This window comes from Manduca sexta, chromosome 9, assembly GCF_014839805.1.
Source record: "Manduca sexta isolate Smith_Timp_Sample1 chromosome 9, JHU_Msex_v1.0, whole genome shotgun sequence".
Lineage (NCBI taxonomy): Eukaryota > Metazoa > Arthropoda > Insecta > Lepidoptera > Sphingidae > Manduca > Manduca sexta.
The window spans coordinates 8460398-8480379 of NC_051123.1; the positions used below are offsets into that span (position 1 = coordinate 8460398).

Here is a 19982-nt window from a genome sequence, read left to right on the forward strand (position 1 = left end):
TCAATATTTGGTGTACACGCCCCCGAGTTCATATTAATATTTAAAAATACTTATTTAAATACAATTATTATTATTTCTAACTACATTTAAGTATTTATTTGGTAACGCACACCAACAGCTATAAAGCTGTCGATTCGGGGCGTTTGTAGAATTTCACCATGGTATCCCCTGCCCGTAGTAAGAAGCGACTAATAGGAGCCATCGGAGGATCGCCGGTGGGCGGCAGGGGCCGTCCGCCGTTAGTGTGTGGTAACCACAGAACAATAATACTCTCACGTGGTGACCCCCAAGAAGGACTGCAGCGTAGAAGGTAGGCCTTGCACTGCCATTGACGCCAAGAGGGTCCTTCCGCGTACGGGGGCTCCTAAGCGGCTACATAATTAGAGTAGGGTATTGAAAACAAGAAAAAAATTTCGTTTTGTTACAGTTGAAATTTTTTTCAAATAGGTTCTCAATTTGACTGTTTTTTTTTTTATGTTTTTTATCTCAGAACTTTTGACTTGTTGAACCGATTTTGATCATCCTTTTTTTATTTGAAAGATGGTGCTTCCCGTGTGATCTCGTATAAAGGAGACGGGCGAAATTGAGCTTGATCGTACACTTATAAAACATTTATCAATATTCTTCTTCTATTTTTATATCAGCCATTAACAATTATTAGATAGTATTACAATGGGAAAATAAAATATTTTTTATTATGAATAAGTAACTGACTTCCGGTATCGGGAATATCAGGCTGTCTATTACTAATGTATATTATTATTATTGTTATTCGCTTTCTATACTTCTGCGCAAGTTAACGACTAGGGCTTTTTGAGAATATTTTGACGATTGCTGCTTTAATGAACTACCCACGCTTATTCAACAACGGACTTTCATTTCTTGCTTGCTCGATTGATTTTGCTTGTTCTACCGGATTTCGAAAAGTAACGATGAACCATCAACACCATTGTGTTATTGTGGCATAGCTACATGGCATTGTAACACTAAAGGAATTCGTCCAATTGAAAACGAAATAGTTCTTTCAATAATATAAAAACAGTATAAACTCATGCCTGATTCCATGAAGGAGTAGATAAAAGAAGATATGCAACCTACACTTAGTTTCATCTTGCGATAAGTAAGTACCTTTATATCGGTCCTCGTCGATCTCATGCGATAATTTCAATTCTGGTTATTGTCTAAGCCAGCTGCTCATTAGTCAATACGGCAATCCAATGGACAATGATTAGGTGCTGTGAACATCTTGTGCTATCGGGTAAATACGAAGTTATTTACAGAAAAGTGTTTTTTTACGCTATATTCTATAGCGATTATTTTTTTACTCCCATTGTAGAGACAGATTTTTTTCTAATTTAGAAATGGTTCTATTATTCCTATAAAATAATGCATAAATTATCTCTGTAACACCAAGCCCATGCTCTATGAAGTTTCGCCCGTCTCCTTTCATTGTTGTGGGACCCTTGATATCGGAGATATATCTCGGAGATAGAAAACTCTTCTAAGATGATATTGTATCGTATCCAGATTTTTACTAACGCAAAAAAGCAAAAAATAAAAACTTATTAATAACAAAAAATTATACCGCCTTCGAAAACCACTGAAAACCAAAAAGTAACATGATCTATACTGGTTATCAATTTTGGAGTTGGTGACTAATTAAAATTGCTAGATATTGCTAAATTAACATGTGACAAATGTACGAAAACAATGTTTAATTTTTATTATTTATGTGAGTGGATAAATCTTATTTTTTTTCGTATGGTCATTCCCCTTATAGTGTTTGTAAGATCTGTGCTTTTCGTTAACTTGACAAATGACAACTTATCTATAAAAGATGTTATTTATTTTCCAAAGAAACAAACCTGAGTGTATTAATTTCTCAAAAAAACCATAACAAGTTCATCAACATTCCATAAAGAAAATAATTTCGTAACGATTTCTTAATTTCATACCTTTCGGTGAACTTAACCTCAAAATGCAAGCCATCACCAAAGTTAGTCTATACCGAAGTCCGTATACAATATGTTACATATCAGAAGATTTTTTCGTGCTTCCCGATGAACAAATATACAAGAATGTAGGTTTGGAAGCGGGCGATTGTTGTGAAATTAAAATTACAGACGAAAGAACACGGAAAAGGAAGTATTTGAAACTGTGTACCAGTGCTTTGTTTTTAAAACCGTTTGTGAAGGAAACTGCGAGGTCCCCCGCCTTTAGAGCTAACCTTTTATCGAACTTGAACAAATCGAGTGGGTATCCAAGTAGTGGAACTGTGTTTCTAAAATTGGTATTGGAGCCACCGGATAAAGAGATTATTGATTATGCTTGGTAAGTGCTTCACTGTGTATTGAAAAATGTCGCATGTTTAAATACTCCTGCTTCAGGAAACATAAATAATGTTTTTTTTTCGGAAAGAGCAAAATTGTATTGTGTCTATTTAACTATAAATCCTTCAAAAACTGATTGTTAAGATATGACCGGTTGCATTTTTTGTTTTATAAAAATCAAGTATAAAATACATTTTGATATGCCAGTGAAGAAATGCTAGTATAGCATTTTGTAACTTTCTATTATTGTGATAATTATTCAAACATAAATTTATGTTTTTTCCAGGAATGAACGGATACTTACATTGGTATGGACCAGAGTGGAGATAGAGAATGCATTTTCATGGTTGTCGACACTAGGCGGTGCTTATTCTGCATTGGGCGATTACTTTGAACATTGTGTGAGTATTCACAATGAAATGAGATAATAAGCAACTATATTAATGTAGTCATTACTATAATATTCATATATTTTTTATGTTATAAATTTCAGTGAGATAGAGTTAGTTTTCAATGTTTTTCCATAAATAATTTTTATCTGAAGTAGATGTAAGTAAAAGTTAAATTGGTCCTGATGTTAGTTCTTTTAGGTCCCAAATTGGTATTTCACTTGTTAAATGTTATACTTTAGAAAAATGCTAAATATCCCATTTTCTGGTCTTTGTTTTATTTTATTGATCTATATAATGTTGTATCTTGTAAAAGAATATGATATATTTTATTATTATTATTCACCTTTGAAACAGTTTACATGGACAGTGCAATGTGTGCATACATCATATGTCCTCAATGATACACTTTACTATGGAGACTTTCATACATTACATGTTATTCCTAGTGTCATGTATCTGTCCATTGATAAGTTATAATACTTTATTATATTTAAAGGACTATTTTAAAAACCAATATAATTTAGCAAGCGCACAACAATTAATATTTTGAGAAAATTAATTAATTTAATTGTAAGTTATGCATGCAATATTTTAGTTTGAATATATGCAACAGTCTGAAGTATTACACACTATTTTATAAACTATTGTATACTTAGAAGTATCATTTCATAAAAAAATAAAAAAAAATGTGACCAATATTTGCATTTCTAAAATGCTCTCCTGTAAAATTGTACCTTTACAGATACAACTTATATAGAAGGCATTGAAATTATTACTTATCCAGTCTTTATTAGTATAGTGTAAGGATTTTTATACCTATAATATGCTATACCTATAAGCATACAATTTTTAAATTTATTTTGAGGTTGATACATTGATAAGAATTGTTAACTTTTAACACAGCGGGTCTAGGTTAAAGATCGGCTAATTACCATTGAGAATATACTTAAAAATAAAGATAATGAAGTAATTATTTGGGTGTTTAAAACCTGGTACAAGGCTTTCCTTTGATCCATTAGCATTTTATCGAAAAATGGATTATTCAATTTAGTTGAAAACGATTTTGCACATTTAAAATTGCCCTTTTTATCTGTTTAAAAATAAACTGTCATAAGTTTTTTTTTACATAAGCTTTTTGTGTAAATCTGATATAGTCCGAGTGCAAGGAACTTGTGCTATATAGAGGTTTATCTAATTTTTATTTTTACAGGCCGAAGAAGCAGGAAGAATATCAATACGACAGTACAAGCTATCCAAGATGCTTGGTGATGACGGCCTTGCTGCTCGGAGTTGTTTATATTCGGCCCTATCATACTCACAAAAAGGAGATTTATCTCTGGCAAGGCATATAGTTAGGACAGTGGCCAAATTTGCCAGACGAACGCATGACAAACGTCTCATGCGCATGTGCCAGGGGGTTTGGGCTAAACTATTATATTTGAAGTCATTGAAAGGATCTGCACAGGGTAAAACGGAAAGTAATAATGGTATGGTAGTTAGAACTATGTCATAAGTGTATTCAGACTTTTGGTACATGAGCATGTTTGTCCGATTCTGGTGTTCCCTCGTCACATTTGCAGGATGCGTTTTGCTGGGCTCAATAAATAATAGAATAGATGAATAATAAATTTACCAAGACGAGATAACATTCATGTAGATGTCTTTATTTTAGAATTTTCCAGTAGATTTTCCCTAACACTAACATTCAATTGTACATTTAGTTCATATTGTATTTTGTAAACAAGAAAATTCTGAGCAATATTAAATGTTCCATGAGCAATGATTTGCGGTATCCACCGTTTTGTTGATAGTATAAAATAGCCTTGAGTTTTCCTTATTTTATATGATGAAGATGGATGACTAAATCTATAACAAAGGATAAAAATATAATTTTAAAAGTAATTCCCGAATTGTTAAAAAGTTATTCTCGAACTTGATAACCTGATTCCTATGACGAGTTGAGTGTTTGATCACAATATTGAATTTGTTCGAGACATGTATAAGATATTTCCACTATAGATAACTAAATATTTAGGGTTACTAATTATATTTAGCCATAACAACTTATAACTATGGGACAATTTGTTATATACTTTCACTTTTAGAAATTTCTTTCCTATATTGGGCAATGTAAATAAAGATTTCAGTACAATAATTTGTTGTTGAAATTTTTGCGCATGGTATTTACAATTTAAATTAATTAAAATTTTTACACATTAACCTATGCTGAAGCATATAAAAATTTAAGAACGAATTAATGAAACTAGATGTTCTGCGGAATCATGTTTTCTTTGGCTGTTTATGTATGTAATAAATACAAAACTAATATACTGCCTACTGTTTGAATCCCCTTTTTTAGATCACTAGGAAATATACCTATGTCAATTAGTCAAGCATAATTATGACTGGGTTTTCTGGTTCAGGGTTTAAAATAACTACCCATTGTTATAAGGCGTGATTTTTATATGCTAAGTAAGTAATTTACCAAAAACGTGGCAACATGCTCATGTGATGAACAAATTAGACCCTAAACTGAATAGAAACAAGTATTTCGTAACAACCTAATATTTTTGTCAACCCTGTGATTTTTATTTTCAGTTGTGATTAGTTGGTGCTGTAAATAAATTTTATTTCAATGTTACTTTTAATTTTTGTTTTTGTTGTATTTAATTCCTACATTTCGCCAGAGTAATAAGGTAATAAAACTTTTATAATTGAGAACATACTGTGAGAACATACAGCGATGAAGCTATCGTACGATGCAAAGAGAAAACATAACGTACCTGACATAGCTGTAATTAATGTTAAATTACCTGAACTTATAGCCGATATAAAAAAATCGATTATTTTTTTGGATAATACTTAATGCCCCGAGCGGAAACTTAAAAAATAGTTCCAAGACTCCAACAATTTCACAGGTAAAATGTGTGGTTAACTGGGTGCTGACCTAAAAAAATACTCAGTTGGACATAGCGTGACATCTCTAGTGCGAGGTGCACCTAAGTTTGAGGCTTCGGAGCATTGGCGGGTTCGCCCTCCCCGACACACCCCTAAAGCCGCCACAGTGCATTGGCAGATACAAACTGAAACGTGGAAGCCCTCATCGACATCTTATAGAAGGCTATGGGTACCCTTTGTAACCGGTGCAAACCTGAGAATAATTGGTTTGATAATGAAATAAAAGAAAATGTTCCAATTTAAAAACAATATATTTCAATATACAAAATTTACTAAAAAATAAACAAAATCGGCCACAGTGTAGTAAATATCCAAATGCAGACGACCGATAATGCATGGCCATACACCAACTGAGGTAATCTCCGATTTTTGTGAGAGAGATAGCATATAAATACCCACGCGGTAGTATTTCTCGATGGTGTTAACTTGACATAAACAGTCAAGATGCGCACCGTCCAATATGCTGCTTTCCTACAAAATCGGTCATCTGTTTTCGGAACAGCGTAATAAAAAAAAAACATATAACAAAAATAGCACATTTCTATTGGTAACTTATCGAACACAAAAATTACAGTAAGGTGGTAGTACAAACGACAGCATATTACTTCACATTAGTTTTCAAACCTTATAAATTTTCAAACAATAAGACCTGTTACGAAAAAATAAAAATAAAAAACAACTGTACATTTTTGAAGATACAATCAAAATTATCACTTATAATCAGATTTCTTTTTAGAATCATTAAATTCACAACCAAAAAATTTAATTTTGATTTTATTTCCATAATTTCGAATCAGATCAATTAATACATATACAATTAAAACCTCAAACCAATGTAATTTATTGGTATACACAGATCGTTTGCAAAAGTCAGGATCAACTAAAACTTAAGCACACAATGTCCCTTGCTTTTATTAAAAACATTTGTGACATTTCAATCAGTGTTGCCAGGGCCCTTGAGTCGTAAGTTACATTTCGTTTCCTGAAATGTTACATTTTTGCTGCAAAAGTTACATTATTGTTTTGTTTTTAATTTACGCGTTTTTGGGCTAGCATTTCTGTAGCTACGAAACCGCAGGGACTCGCGAAGTAGGAAATGTGTGCGCGCGCGCACACTCAAGCAAAATCAAGTTTTAATGTAGGCAAGATACGTTTCATTTTGTCATGGCGAGCCACCTCTAAGTGTGATATGGATTGAAATACTTTTTAGACCCGCCAGTTTTAGGTGCATTCAATTTGGAGGCGTTGAATAGAAATGCGTTCGTAAACTGTTTACAATAAAAAATTGTATTACAAATCTCGTTGTTCTCAAAAGTTACGAAAATTGCCTTAAATATAAAAATTACTTACATGTTACGCGAGGGGGTCAAAAGTAACGAAAAATGTAAGAAATGTAACCTTCTGGCAACACTGATTTCAATACACAGAAGTCCGTTATCACCATTTAATTGTTTCAGACATTCGTCTGCTTAGATTTACGGCTAATTTCAATAAACGATACCAAACGCTAACTTCAGGTCAATCCCAATAAACCAATCGAAATAGGTCATTTAAGCATGCAATATGATCCATTTTCGAAATCGATAGTAGCGATTAGAATCTATTATTGAATTCGGTTATTTAAAATTTTCCTAGATCAATACAAATTGGTAATATTTAATACTCTACAGGTTTACATTTTTTTTTAACTTAAAACTACAAGCATCTGATAATTTTTTTAAGGCTACATGGTGATTATAAGTCGTTGTTGCTTTATGTTTGACGATATTCTATTTTCTTCTTTTACAATACTTGCTATTAGGTAAAACAACTTTTGCAAGGCTAACACTCTTTAGATACTGATTTTTACAAGATTTTCATCTTAGTAAATTTAGGCTATAGTTGAACTATATACAGGGAAGGGATAAACTTAATTTCTTGACGAATTTCTAATTCGCTCTGAAGTTAGCGTCAATTGTAAGCACATGTGCACTTACTGGCCTTATGATTCCATACTTTAATTAACGATGCTTCCTTTTTATATTATGGCTTTCACCGTTCACCGGTGACATTGCTAACCTCGAGTAGTAATAGGAGGAAAAGTATTAAGCATTTCTAGATATCACAAGTGCTTTAAATGATGTTAGAAAAAAAAAGTTTCAACTTCAAAGCGAGCATTGTCGACAAATATACCATTTCAAATACTGCCTATTTTGTGGTCAACAAACACAATAGACATTATTAAAAATGGGTATACCTACATTACAATTTTTTTTCCTTCCCCGATAGGTTATAGAATTATTTATTGTTATTGCTTGCAGTTCCAGCCTTAAAATTGAAACTAATGTTCACGTAGTGTTATTCTTTGGAGCAGACGGGGCAGGCCAGAGTGCCCATCGGGTCCCAGGCTGGCAACACTATAGCCTCCTGTTTGAAAACGTCTAGCACCTCCGATGGCACGTATTTTTTATCTATCACCACCTGAATAAAAAAAAATACACTGAGAGTTATAAACGAACGTCCTAATTAATTAAAAATGTTACCGTTCTAGTGTAAAACTTTGTAAATTAGTTTATTACAAAAACAGGAAAAACAGGCGATCGCAAAACCTCATATGTGTAAAAACGCAAGAGTCAGGAACACATTTAGCAGTGACCTAGGTCACGTGACTTTTAATCTTTATTGGATATGCTATATTTAGTTTTTTTTTCTGTGTCTAAAATAAAAAAAAAGATCTCAATAATAATTACCCATAGAGTGGATGTAGTGGCTAACTTCACTATGGCTAACTCAGGGGGCTATACTTTACCAATAAAACTTACCTCGAAAACGAATTCCCTAAACCAAGGCTCGGTGAGCAGCAAATATCCCTTGTCGTATTCTTTGTCGCCGTATGAATTTTCCACACGGAACTTCAACGGATTTCCTTGCTCCTGTAAAAACAAAATAGCAATGAATTTGTGTATAGCTATATTGTACACCAAAAACAAGAACACTGTACTTAATATTAAAAACAATGAAGGCAGAGAGGAGGTTAAATTGGTGGTCTTGTTGCTCGAGGCAATCTCTTATACACAACCATTAGTTGTAATAAGGGAATACAACGGAAAAGGGCAGTTTACGGAGTAGAATGTTGTTTTGTACATAAAAAAAAAAAAAACATGAAAATGGGTTTAATTAGTAGCATTACCCATTGTAAATAATTTGTTGTCTGGCACGCTGATCTTTCAAGGTACACAAGATATTACTGCTGGTAGGTCTCTCATATGTGAGAGTCCGCCTGGGTAGGTACCAACGCTAATTCTATTTCTGCCGCCAAGCAGCAGAGTGTAGTCACTGTAGTGTTCCGGTTTGAAGGACATTGTAGTCAGTGTCACTACTGGACGTAATAAGACTTAACATCTCATGTCTTAGGATGACGAGCGCAGTGGAATACCAAACAATACTTTGTAATTCAAGGTGTTGGATGATGTTTCTACTGTTTAGGGCGGTGGTATCGCTTACTAATATGCAAACGGTCAGCTTATCTCGTCATTTAAAGCAATAAAAAAAAGAAACAAGATCACAGAACACGTGAGATCATCGCTATCAGTTATCCAATGTCCAACCCACATTCATTTTCTTAGCTATGTATAAATCGACCTTCTTCACCCCTTAACACGGTATACTTTAGCGTGGCAGATAAATAATACTAACATCAGTGCCGACCGCGGTGAACACCATCGCGTGTGTCATGCACGAGTCGCCGTACAGCAGCCTGTCTTTCTTCTCCAGCCCGATCTGCACCTCAGTGTTGAACACTAGGCGGTAGTCGTGACTGAAAACAAACAATAAAGAGAATATTCTAGAAAAATGCCTCCTCCCTTAACGTGCGTACGCGATAATCTGAATATTACTTATAATAAGTTATAGGGATAATACACATTATATTAAATTTTAGAGTTTTTTGTCGAGCCGTCTTGATGTGATCCGTTTTCAAACAGAAAAAATGCATAAAATCGGTTTATACGTTTGGGAGTTACGATGACATAGACAAACATATAAGTACACATGTTAAACTTATATTTAACTATTTTTGTGTCGGGGGTTGAGTGAAATAAATACATAATTAACGGCGGATTTCACTAAAGAATCCCAATCTTAATCTTCGATCCGATCCCGTGAAGGAACCAATCAAAGCAAGTCTTTTATAAGTATGTCAAAAAAACTTCGTTCTGATTGGTCCGTTGTTGCGATGAATCGAAAAAAAGAAGATCGTTTATTGGAAACGACGGAAGAATATTTTATAGTCTTTGATTTTCAATCCAACGAATAAATTTTGTGTGATGCGCACGCATTTAAGGTTTATCAATCAAATTGAACAAACTTTCACATATGAGAATTTTTAACAAAGTAAAAAAAAATTACATTATATTAGTGAGAAGCAAGATATCCATTAAACATACTTATTATTGAATATATTGTTACTTACGCATCAAGATCTTCCAATCCGTTTTTCCTTTCGAATCGTTTGGACACTTCGCAGCCGAACCAGACCGCCTCGCCGGCTTTTATGCTGTCCTGTACAGCTCTAGAATAAGATTTTCCTTTTTAAGCAAGATTTTACTCCCGTTTACGTCGATTTTAATCAAAGAGTACTAAGATTATGTAGAACGGATATTGGGGAGATATAAAAATTTTGCGATTATGTGATGGTTCCTCAATCTATCGTTAAAATCAAAACATCAATGTAAAATACTTCATACTTTTCCATATCATGATTTGCACGTTTTTAAAATAAGCATATTTTTTGTAAATATATTATTTTTGTGTTCAAATAGTTTATTACATAAAAGCTCAAAATATACAAAAATAAATAAAATTACAGGAAATTATTATAAACAATTACTATCAAATAACGTTGTGACATCTTTTCATACAGACATTTCAAATAAAACAACAGCGCACAAAACAAAAATTTCGGCCTCATGTCCGATCTATAATTATGTAGTTTAACGTCTTTGAGTGCATTCGTTATTTTGGCATAATTACTATTATAATAATTAGCGATAGACTAATCACGAGAATATGTAATTCCCATACATTTTTTGTTTTTTATTCGCATTAACTGTGTTAAAAAAAAAAATATCACAGCTCTATAATAAAGTGACGTAAGTACAAAAATCGCAAAATCAAGTACGTATAGCAAACATTCTAGAAAAAATTACAGAAAAAAAAAATCTAACTCATTGTAATTGTAATGTATAATTTGATGCTCACTTCATGAGAACCTCGATGGGCTGGTTGTTGTAGGCGGTGAGCCGGCCGCCGACCACGTTGCCGAGACACTGCAGCGTGTACAGTTGGCCGAACGGGTTCGAATCCCGCGGGTCGTTCACTAGGCACACCTGTGAATAAGTAAGAGTGCTGTAGGATTTTTTTTTTAAATATATAACATCTGTGTCGTTTAATTGGTACGGTAATTATGCATGTTTGGTACTTCTTAACTGATTTTGATGGGTTGGAATTTCGTTGTTAATCGGAGAAATTCAGCAATATTGTTATTTAATTGGGAACATTGGTACTATAGCCACGTCAGTCCACTTACAATGAGGCTAGATCTGGCTAAAATATCGTACTTGTATCCTGCTCGGTAAAATTTGGTTAGAATACTGGATTTGCATACTGTTGCGTAACATAGACAAAAGTATGTTACCTGTTCAGGGGAATTTTAATAAACAAGAAAGGTTCAACGGATTTTTCACTCTAAAACCAATGGTTTAAATGGTAATAGTAAAATATAAAATATTTTGTACCTTTTCATTGACATCGTAGAGCGGGCGCACGTGGGTTTCATAGAACTCTTTGGGTGTCAGAGGTCCGAAGCTGTTGTACGCCTTCTCCTTGTTGTAGAACTCGAATGTGAACTTCTCTGGAGGTGTACCTGTGTAACAAAAATAAATATTAATATTATATGCCAATATTGGTAGAATAAATGATTGCACTATAGCCATAAAGAAATATAGGTTTGTTCCAAAAAGAAGTAACATATTTTTTTAGGGCAGGGCAATGTGACTTCATTGCGTCTGATGGTAAGTGGAGTTAAGACGGGATAACGACTGTCGGGTCAGCTAGTAAATAAATAAAATTACGTTTACATTTTAGTGGACTCCAAATCTAGTAGAATGTATAGGCATTTAAATCCTCTCTCACCTAAGCATGTGGCGACGATGTTGTAAATCACCGCGATTTGCTTGTTAATCGTAGCTTGAATTTCCTCATAGGAAGCTTTTGCGGCCACCTTATCTCTCAACTGTTTCGCATATTCACGAAGCTGGAATAAAATATATATTTTTGTAATTGACCAGTAATAAAACTAATCATATAATTTAAATAAAACTATTTTGCAGATTTTATCGCAGTGTTTATATTATAATTGTTTCCCGACGTTTCGAAGACTTTGCAACCTTTGTGGTCACGGGGCGGACTAATGTGTTGGTCATCTAAAAAGTCAAAGGTACAATATCTACCAACATTTTACAATTATACAGTTTTTTTTAAAGATTAAACGTTGCCTATCCCTGGAAAATATATAACAGGTCTTATTCTGGAAACCTCTCTCACTCGGGCGAAGCCGCGAGCAAAATCTAGTTCATAATAAAACAACCTTGAGACCTTAAACATACCATGTATATATATACTACGTTCAAATAAAAAAAACATTTATTATCTATGTCTGTACCTACCTTGGTTTTGATGAGAGCGTTCATGTGCAGACTGCGCTTCGAGCTGAACGACTCCGGGAAGCACTTCTTGGGCATCACGCCGTACTTGTTCACCAGGTTCACAATCATGTCCCATTGCCCGCCATCGTTTATAGGGTCCTTTCAAACAGTATTACACACACTTAGAATTTTATATTATGCATTACGAAAATGACAAATCTGCGAAAATTTTAAGTGTGCAGAAAATAAAAAATCGAATTATCTTCTAAAGAAATGTGGGTGATGTTTATAAATTTCAGGTTAGTGTAGATAAGACAAAACAGAATTGTGTACTGTGTACCATTTCCCAGCACAATAGAGATGAGAAAAGATTTGGAGTAGAGATAGGAAAAAATTTTTTTTTAAAAAAATATACGAGACGATGTCCTTTCAAAATTGCATATTCAATCACAATGACGATAAATCGAGTCCTATTCATTTGAGAAAATGCATTTGAAACCTTGTCACTTCTTTGAAAATTTATTAAACTTTAATCAATTTTGCGATTTTTTGACTTACGTCATTTACTGTAAGGGGTCCAATAATGTTCATCAAACCATACATATGTTCCGGGACACTACTTTTTATTGAAGACTAATTTTTGTTTTGTTTTATGTGCAAGCATGTCCGTTTCTGTTCTTTATTTTAAACAAATTCTAAACAATCTAAAGCACGGCAAGCTGACTTCTGCAAATTATGAAGCTTGCAGGACTTGCTGCGAGTTGCATGTTTAAGTGTAGAGCTATTGCCGTTAATGCATCCTGCGCAATATATTGCTGCGAGAACTTGCTCGTCTAAACTTGGCTTTAGAGTTACATTATATTGTGGAAGATAGACACGACATTATTATTCTTAAATTAAAATTGTAATAAAATGTCCCTTATATTTTTCAGTTGAGAATCCTGCGTTTTTAAATTGCAAAGTTACTGTAATATTGTGGAAAATATTTATACATTGTATTCAAAGTTATATAAGCAGCACTATTATATCAAACGCGAATACAATCATAAAACAATATAATTACGTTTGCAAACGTTATCGCTCGACGACACGATGTTATCACCTCTGGTTGTAATTGTGTATATAACATATAGATAGTAGATAAATAAATATTTCCTCAATATGCGACTGTAAAGTAATTGCAGTACTAGTAGGTATTTGTAACGTTTATTTACGCAGAAACAGTGAGCAGGTTCTATATAGAGATTTTACCGCCCTCACAACCATCACTACAACTCTTGTAAGCCAGGATCAGCAGTGACACACACTTTATGATACCGAGCAGTGAAGCTCGGCTAGTCTCAGGGGAAAATAATTTGTCATTATCCCGCAACGAAATTAATCAAATAGAAAGTTAGGGAGGTCACCTTTCCTCCATAGCAAAGAGAGAGACAAAATAATGAAATAAGGTTTACAACTAGAAAATCCAGTTGTATAGCACCATGAATAAAAATTAAATGAAAGGGTCCTTTCATATAGGACCTATTTATAGCTATAGACCTAATCAGTGTTTGAGTGAATAATCAATTGTCCGCAACTAACAGTTACGCTAGCAACACTGGTTTCAATGAGACTGTGGCCAACGCAATGATAAAAGAAGTATAGAGGATGGGTAATATGGTCACGTGACATGCGGCACATTTCATGAACAAAATGGTGCCGACTCCGCCCCTTACAATAGTGATATGCTAGTACCGAAAATTTTGTATCGACATCGAAGAATTAAGAGAGACAAACAAGCCCCAAAAAGATCAAATACGAAAGGGGTTCGGAACTACCATAATATAAATATAACAAATCATAATGTAAACAAACAAACTGAAACTGATTTATAAGTAACAATTGTTAAACAAAGCAGTACCTGTTGTGACAAACATCCAGTTGTGTTTGATCTATATTTGTATGTTGCACTATTCCTTGCTAAAAATTTAAGTTACAGATTAAGATATTTATTTAATACATGATAAATGGAATAAGATAGCGTAGCCAGCAATTATTTGGTTGGTTTTATTTTATTTTATTATTATGCTCTTTGATCGAGAAACATAACTATGGTTCAGCAAACTAAAATCAATGACCGTAAAAATGGTGGTTAAGATAATCAATTATAATAATTATTTGCAATAACAACAATATGATTATGTATCTATTTCCGTGCATGCAAAGGTTGCTCGAAACATAAGACCGCCAATTGTAAAAATATATCTTACATTTCATCTTTATGTTGTTTCTTTTATGTTTATCTATTCTTTTATGTAACAATTCTAATTTTATTCATAGCAATATATTAAAGTAATATTACTACTTATTAGGTGAAGTATAATAATCATTACTATTTTACTTATCGCGAATATTGTTGGAAAACAGTTATCTTTACTCGCGTTAATTAAACGTATGGTTTATGCATATCTTCTCAAAATGTAAAGAAATATGTATTTGGTGTAGGATTCCAATCACGTCGCTCAATATTCTCAATTCATTTTGCCTTGGTTTTTAAATTTTTTGGTTATCATAAAAAATATTCTAATTTCACTTAGTTTGTCCTTCTGAATAATACAATATTGATGTGTGCTCTAACATTCTTTCAAAGACAAAAACCGTAACTGATAAAAGGGCGTCTGTTAAAATATCGATATCAATAATTTCTAAACAAATCCACCCACCCATCCCTAAGCTCGTGTGTAAACAAACATAATGATTTTAATGTGTATAAATCACGCCTAAACAGGGTCCAAAGCTTAACAAACCAGATCCACATATCATTTTAATTGATAAAAACACATCCAAAAAGTAAATATACAAAGATATTTGCTAATTTTCGGTAAAAACAGTTACTAACCTATGAAAAGATATTTCGGGGTCTTTCTTGCGTGAATTCGATTTGCATCCTTTCACACAACACTGAGTCATTTTCGAAACTTAACAAATACACTAATAAACACACTGAACAATTGAGAATATGATTATATTACTTTAAATTCAATATTTATGAAGATTTGTTTACATCGTCTGACACTACATGTACCTGCCGACTGCCCAGCATAAAATGGCGTTTCTGCCGCAAGGCGGTCCCAGTGTGTTGAAGTAAACGAAATAGTGCCATATGCGAAGAAAGCAATTATTTTTGTCTTTTTTGATGCGTTCCAAATAAGCTTTGAGTAAAAGAGATAGACATATATATTGACAATTCTGCGTCGATTTCCCTAACATAAATATAACTTATTCATATAGCTAACTTTTGAGGCCTGTCCTCTTTATATTTAGTCATTGGGCCAACGTAAATATTTGACATTATGACAATTGACACTTACCGCCATTCTCAATAAACGATCCCAATCGCTTTTGTCGATCAATCTATAAAATGGACCAATCAGAACAAAGTATTTTTGACATGTTTATAAATGACTTATTTTGATTGGTTCATTCCAGGAATCGGATTGAGAATTGAGTTTGGAATCGCTTATTGGAAATGGCTGTATGTTGTGGTGACTTATTTGGCAGTGGCAGCATCACGAAATACGAGTCTATATCACGACTTATCAGTCGTTAAGGGCAATATAAAATTTACGAACATAATTTCCAGATAACGTTTTTAAACCTAGCCGACTATAAATTAACATTTTAACACTTATTCGGTTCATTTAGAGTCCAAAATACAGATAGGTGAAAAGCCTACCTTGAGAAGGAAGTTGAGCAGCCTCCCGTCAAGCTGTTCGCCTTCCTTGGCCGTGATGACGATGTTGTTCAGCCAGTAGTGGGACCTTTCTATCTTGTCCCAGAAGAATAGATAACTGAAATATATAATTTCTGATGTAATCTCAGGAAGACGTAACCATGCTTTGTAATTGAGTGATCTCCATATATTTTCATTTTTAGTATATGACGTCTAATAAAAACCTTGAAATACAGTCAACGATTAAAAGTAGCTTTATCTAAAATAAAATAAACAATTTGAAGTTTATTTTAGTTTAAAAACGATTGTTGATATACACAATAGTTTCACGGTGATTTGAAATATTGAATTTGTTTAGCTATTTTTGTAGTTGCCTGTACACTAAAAAATCTGTCAATTTGTGCGTTACGGCGTTTCAAACTGTCATTGATTTGGCCACATTTGAAATTTAACGACTGAATTTAAAGTTTAGATGTTTCTACTGTTTATAAGTATTCCTGGTGCGATCCAAGCATCCGTCGGACCTAATATGGATACAGGTTAAGGATAACCAAGGGCTGTTGCCAAGATGCCTTTCTACAGTCGGTAACAATAACCGAAAACAAAAAATGTTTGGGAATGACATATCCAAGCGATAGACAATATCCAACGTACATGTCTTTCCATTTACTTATATATTTATTTTCTATTAGCATTAAAGGTAAAAAGGCGTTTTGCCTACGCCCCTAAAGGCTACAAATAATGACGCGGTACAAGTATTCGTTTACCTTTGCGAGAACTCAAACTCCTCGATGGCGTATTTCTTCATGAAAGGCAGTCGCATCACGTTGAGTGCCGCGAACAGCCAGCATCGTCCAGAGTGCTCTTGATTCGTCACAGGTTTGCCTTCCGACTCCACCTGCATGTAACAGACATTCTAATGATACCTACAATATTACCAAATAAAAAACAAACATACATCACGCCTTTATACGCGGAAGGGTAAGCAGAGGTTTCACTAGGACACTTTCCTACATGTGATAGGGGTCGTCATCGTCGTTCTATCGCCATATTGGGAACACAAATTCGAGGCACCGGCTGATATTGAGTGGAAAAACTCAATATTATACTATCTGGGATCGAATCGGAGAACTCGGTACGGTAGTTATATAGTTATACAACTATACCATTTTAACCAATATTTGTACCAGTGCATAGTGATAAGCCAATGTGTATCTTTTTTTAATAAATAATAATAATAATACCACCAAGGCATTCTAGTAATAATCATTGTTAATTTGAATCATGTAGGTTATTATGCCTATGACTATATTTTTCTTAAAAATTAACACTAAATGATTTTTCACACCAAAAGGTTTGACCGACGAATGTGTATTATTTAAATTAATTAAGTCGCAGTAGATTTTTTCATACTTTTTTTAAAAGGGTTTTGCAGAATATATACCTGTTAGTTGCATTCTTTACTTAGTATATTCAGATTAGATTTGTTTTGACATATTTTATTTGAATAAGGACTTGCATAATATCAGTTGCATTTTTTACTTAACATCCTTAATCAATTTAAATTTTTATATAAATAGAACTATAAATTAATAATTAATTCAAGTCCTTTCAATATGAACAACTAACTTGTTAATTTTATTAATGTGCAAACCTAAATATAAAATTAAGATACAGAAATACAAAAAGGCCATTATGAGTATGTGTATGCTTTCAAAGAACTTTTGATGAAATAATACATTTACTATAGTCAGATAAGCTTGTTCAATCATATGATTCATTTGCTTATATTTTTTTATCGGGGACAGGAAAATGCCTTTACAGTACTTGATAAGCATAGTGTAGATCAAATATAATGTTGCTTAACAAGAAATCATTGTTTGCATTCTTGTTACTAAATGCAGCAATTGACTACGATTTAAGAAATATTTTGTGCATCTATAGTCAAAAATAGGCTTTTCATGTGTAAATCAATTAAAATATGATAAGCCATAGTGCAATTGGTACATCATTTATTTCCTATCTATACCAATAGTGGTTAAAGGTGAAATGTTCAGCAAGGGAATAAAACACAACTTATACTAATAATTGTACTATTAATATGTACAAATGCAGTCTGGAAAGTTGTAATGATACTTAGGCTTTACATAAATTACGAAAGGGAAACCGATAGGAATTAGATTATATGGATCCTTTGACTCTGTGTATGAGTGTTTCATGTAAATAAAATGCTATAATCATGTTATAATAACAGTAATCTAATTATAGGTAAACATCTAGTAGATGGGAGAAAATTTTACAACCCAGGACAGTGTATATATTTATATACATGCTGGCTTACTATTACAAGGTTCTATGTAATATTTGATTTACAAATTTAATTATGTTATATAATAATTTGTTTTTTCAGTGAATATTTACAATAGATAGATTAAGGAGAACCATGAATTATTGTCTTTTTTAACACAGGACTTTGATAGTAAAACTAGTAATAGTTACCATAGGAAATTGCAAGTCATTACTAATTTAAAAAAGGTAAATATTTAGAATATTCGCAACATTTTTTTTTCCAGGGAAAACAATAAAATCCTGGAAGGTACCTAATATAGAAGATAGAAACTTTAAAAATCTTTAACAGATAAGGATAGGTAAAAGAAGAAATTCTCAATACTCACTTTAATGTTGTAATTGTGTAGCGTGCAGTCTGCCTTTTTCCTGCTAATGGCCACTTCAAAGGGGTCAAACCTTGTGCATACATTCTGTGCCAACTCATTTTTGGGATCACCGTAAAAGTCATTCTGGAATTTTTTCAATGTTTCCAATGATAGTGGGACTGAAATAAAATAAATTGCTTAAGTGGCAAAAATCATTGAATATTTATAGATTTATTTTATTAATTAACCACATTTTTTTTAAAGATTTTCTTCATTTATTATGAGTGTAATGGAGTATTAAACTTGTTTTATAATTTGTATTTTGTATTATATTTTCACTGCATACAAACCAGTAGGTTGAATTTCTGTGTGGTCTTCGTTTGAGACCTCCTGGTTGGTTGGCAACAGTGTATTTTCGATCATAGGAATCACACTCACTTTTGGGTACGATTTTTGAATGACATCTCATAAGTTTGCATACTTCATATTTTTGCAAAGAAACCTTTACTATTTTATACATTTCATGATTGTTTTTATGAAATTTAATTTCATTTTAAATCCATGAAGTTCAAAAATTGTCAATTCATGCCAATTCGTCAAAATATATTGTTTAAAAATTAAACACTGGCTAAAAACTTTTTCTTTGAAAAAAAATACCAATAAAGTCAGCCAGTTACAGCTTTATATATTTCTGGATTTCCAGAAAATTAATAATTACTATTTACAAATTAATATTTACTCGATTCCCCTCTCATTTTCCTTACTAGGTCATGTAGTCTTTTGTTTTAATTACACTAGATGACTTAGCAATAATTTTATTTGTTGTGCATAATTGTTATAGATTTGTAAAAGGTCATAGAACAAAATTTCTTGTAAACCCATTGAAATGAAATAGCATTACAGTGTTATAAATTATTGTAACCGAAATATGAAATGGGTTATGTTAAATTTTGGTATAAAATATTAGTTCAAACATTTTTCTTACCAGCCGACATGGTCCTCGATGTAATTTGTAACAAATTATACGTGCGGCACCTTACTATCGACGTGAAAAGTGATTTCACTAGCATTTATTTTGAACAGAATCAACAACAAATTAGATCTTCTTTACCGGTGACGAATGAGGTTTTGAAATATATAAAAATTAATGTTCTTTCCTACGTTGTAATAAGGCCTAAAGTTGATGTTATATATTAGAGTGAGAAACAATACCGTCATATTCCACTAACTCGCTCATTGGTTAGGAAGAACGA

The 19982-nt window shown here is 32.9% G+C and overlaps 2 protein-coding genes across 4 annotated transcripts; one reads left to right on the top strand and one right to left on the bottom strand.

Annotated features, from left to right (window-relative positions):
• The first annotated feature begins 1782 nt into the window (after window positions 1-1782).
• Window positions 1783-5370, top strand: LOC115453325. Its single transcript, XM_030182016.2, has 3 exons — window positions 1783-2331; window positions 2617-2731; window positions 3933-5370. Exons 1-3 carry the CDS (start codon window positions 1979-1981, stop codon window positions 4233-4235), a joined length of 771 nt encoding a protein of 256 aa, XP_030037876.2. The 5' UTR covers window positions 1783-1978; the 3' UTR covers window positions 4236-5370.
• Window positions 5371-7110: 1740 nt separating this feature from the next.
• Window positions 7111-19962, bottom strand: LOC115453323 (bleomycin hydrolase). 3 transcript variants are annotated; one of them, XM_037436759.1, is made up of 12 exons: window positions 19715-19962; window positions 18751-18908; window positions 16843-16973; window positions 16079-16193; window positions 12385-12522; window positions 11852-11972; window positions 11455-11582; window positions 10919-11046; window positions 10131-10229; window positions 9356-9476; window positions 8482-8592; window positions 7111-8140 (listed from the first exon to the last, which is right to left on the bottom strand). In XM_037436759.1, the coding sequence occupies exons 1-12, from the start codon at window positions 19797-19799 to the stop codon at window positions 8018-8020; spliced, it is 1458 nt and encodes a 485-aa protein (XP_037292656.1). In that variant the 5' UTR covers window positions 19800-19962; the 3' UTR covers window positions 7111-8017. The 3 variants fall into 3 exon arrangements, with proteins under 3 accessions (XP_037292656.1, XP_037292657.1, XP_037292658.1); XM_037436760.1 differs by lacking the exon at window positions 19715-19962 and adding an exon at window positions 19168-19342; XM_037436761.1 differs by lacking the exon at window positions 19715-19962 and adding an exon at window positions 19080-19342.
• Between the last annotated feature and the right edge of the window lie 20 nt (window positions 19963-19982).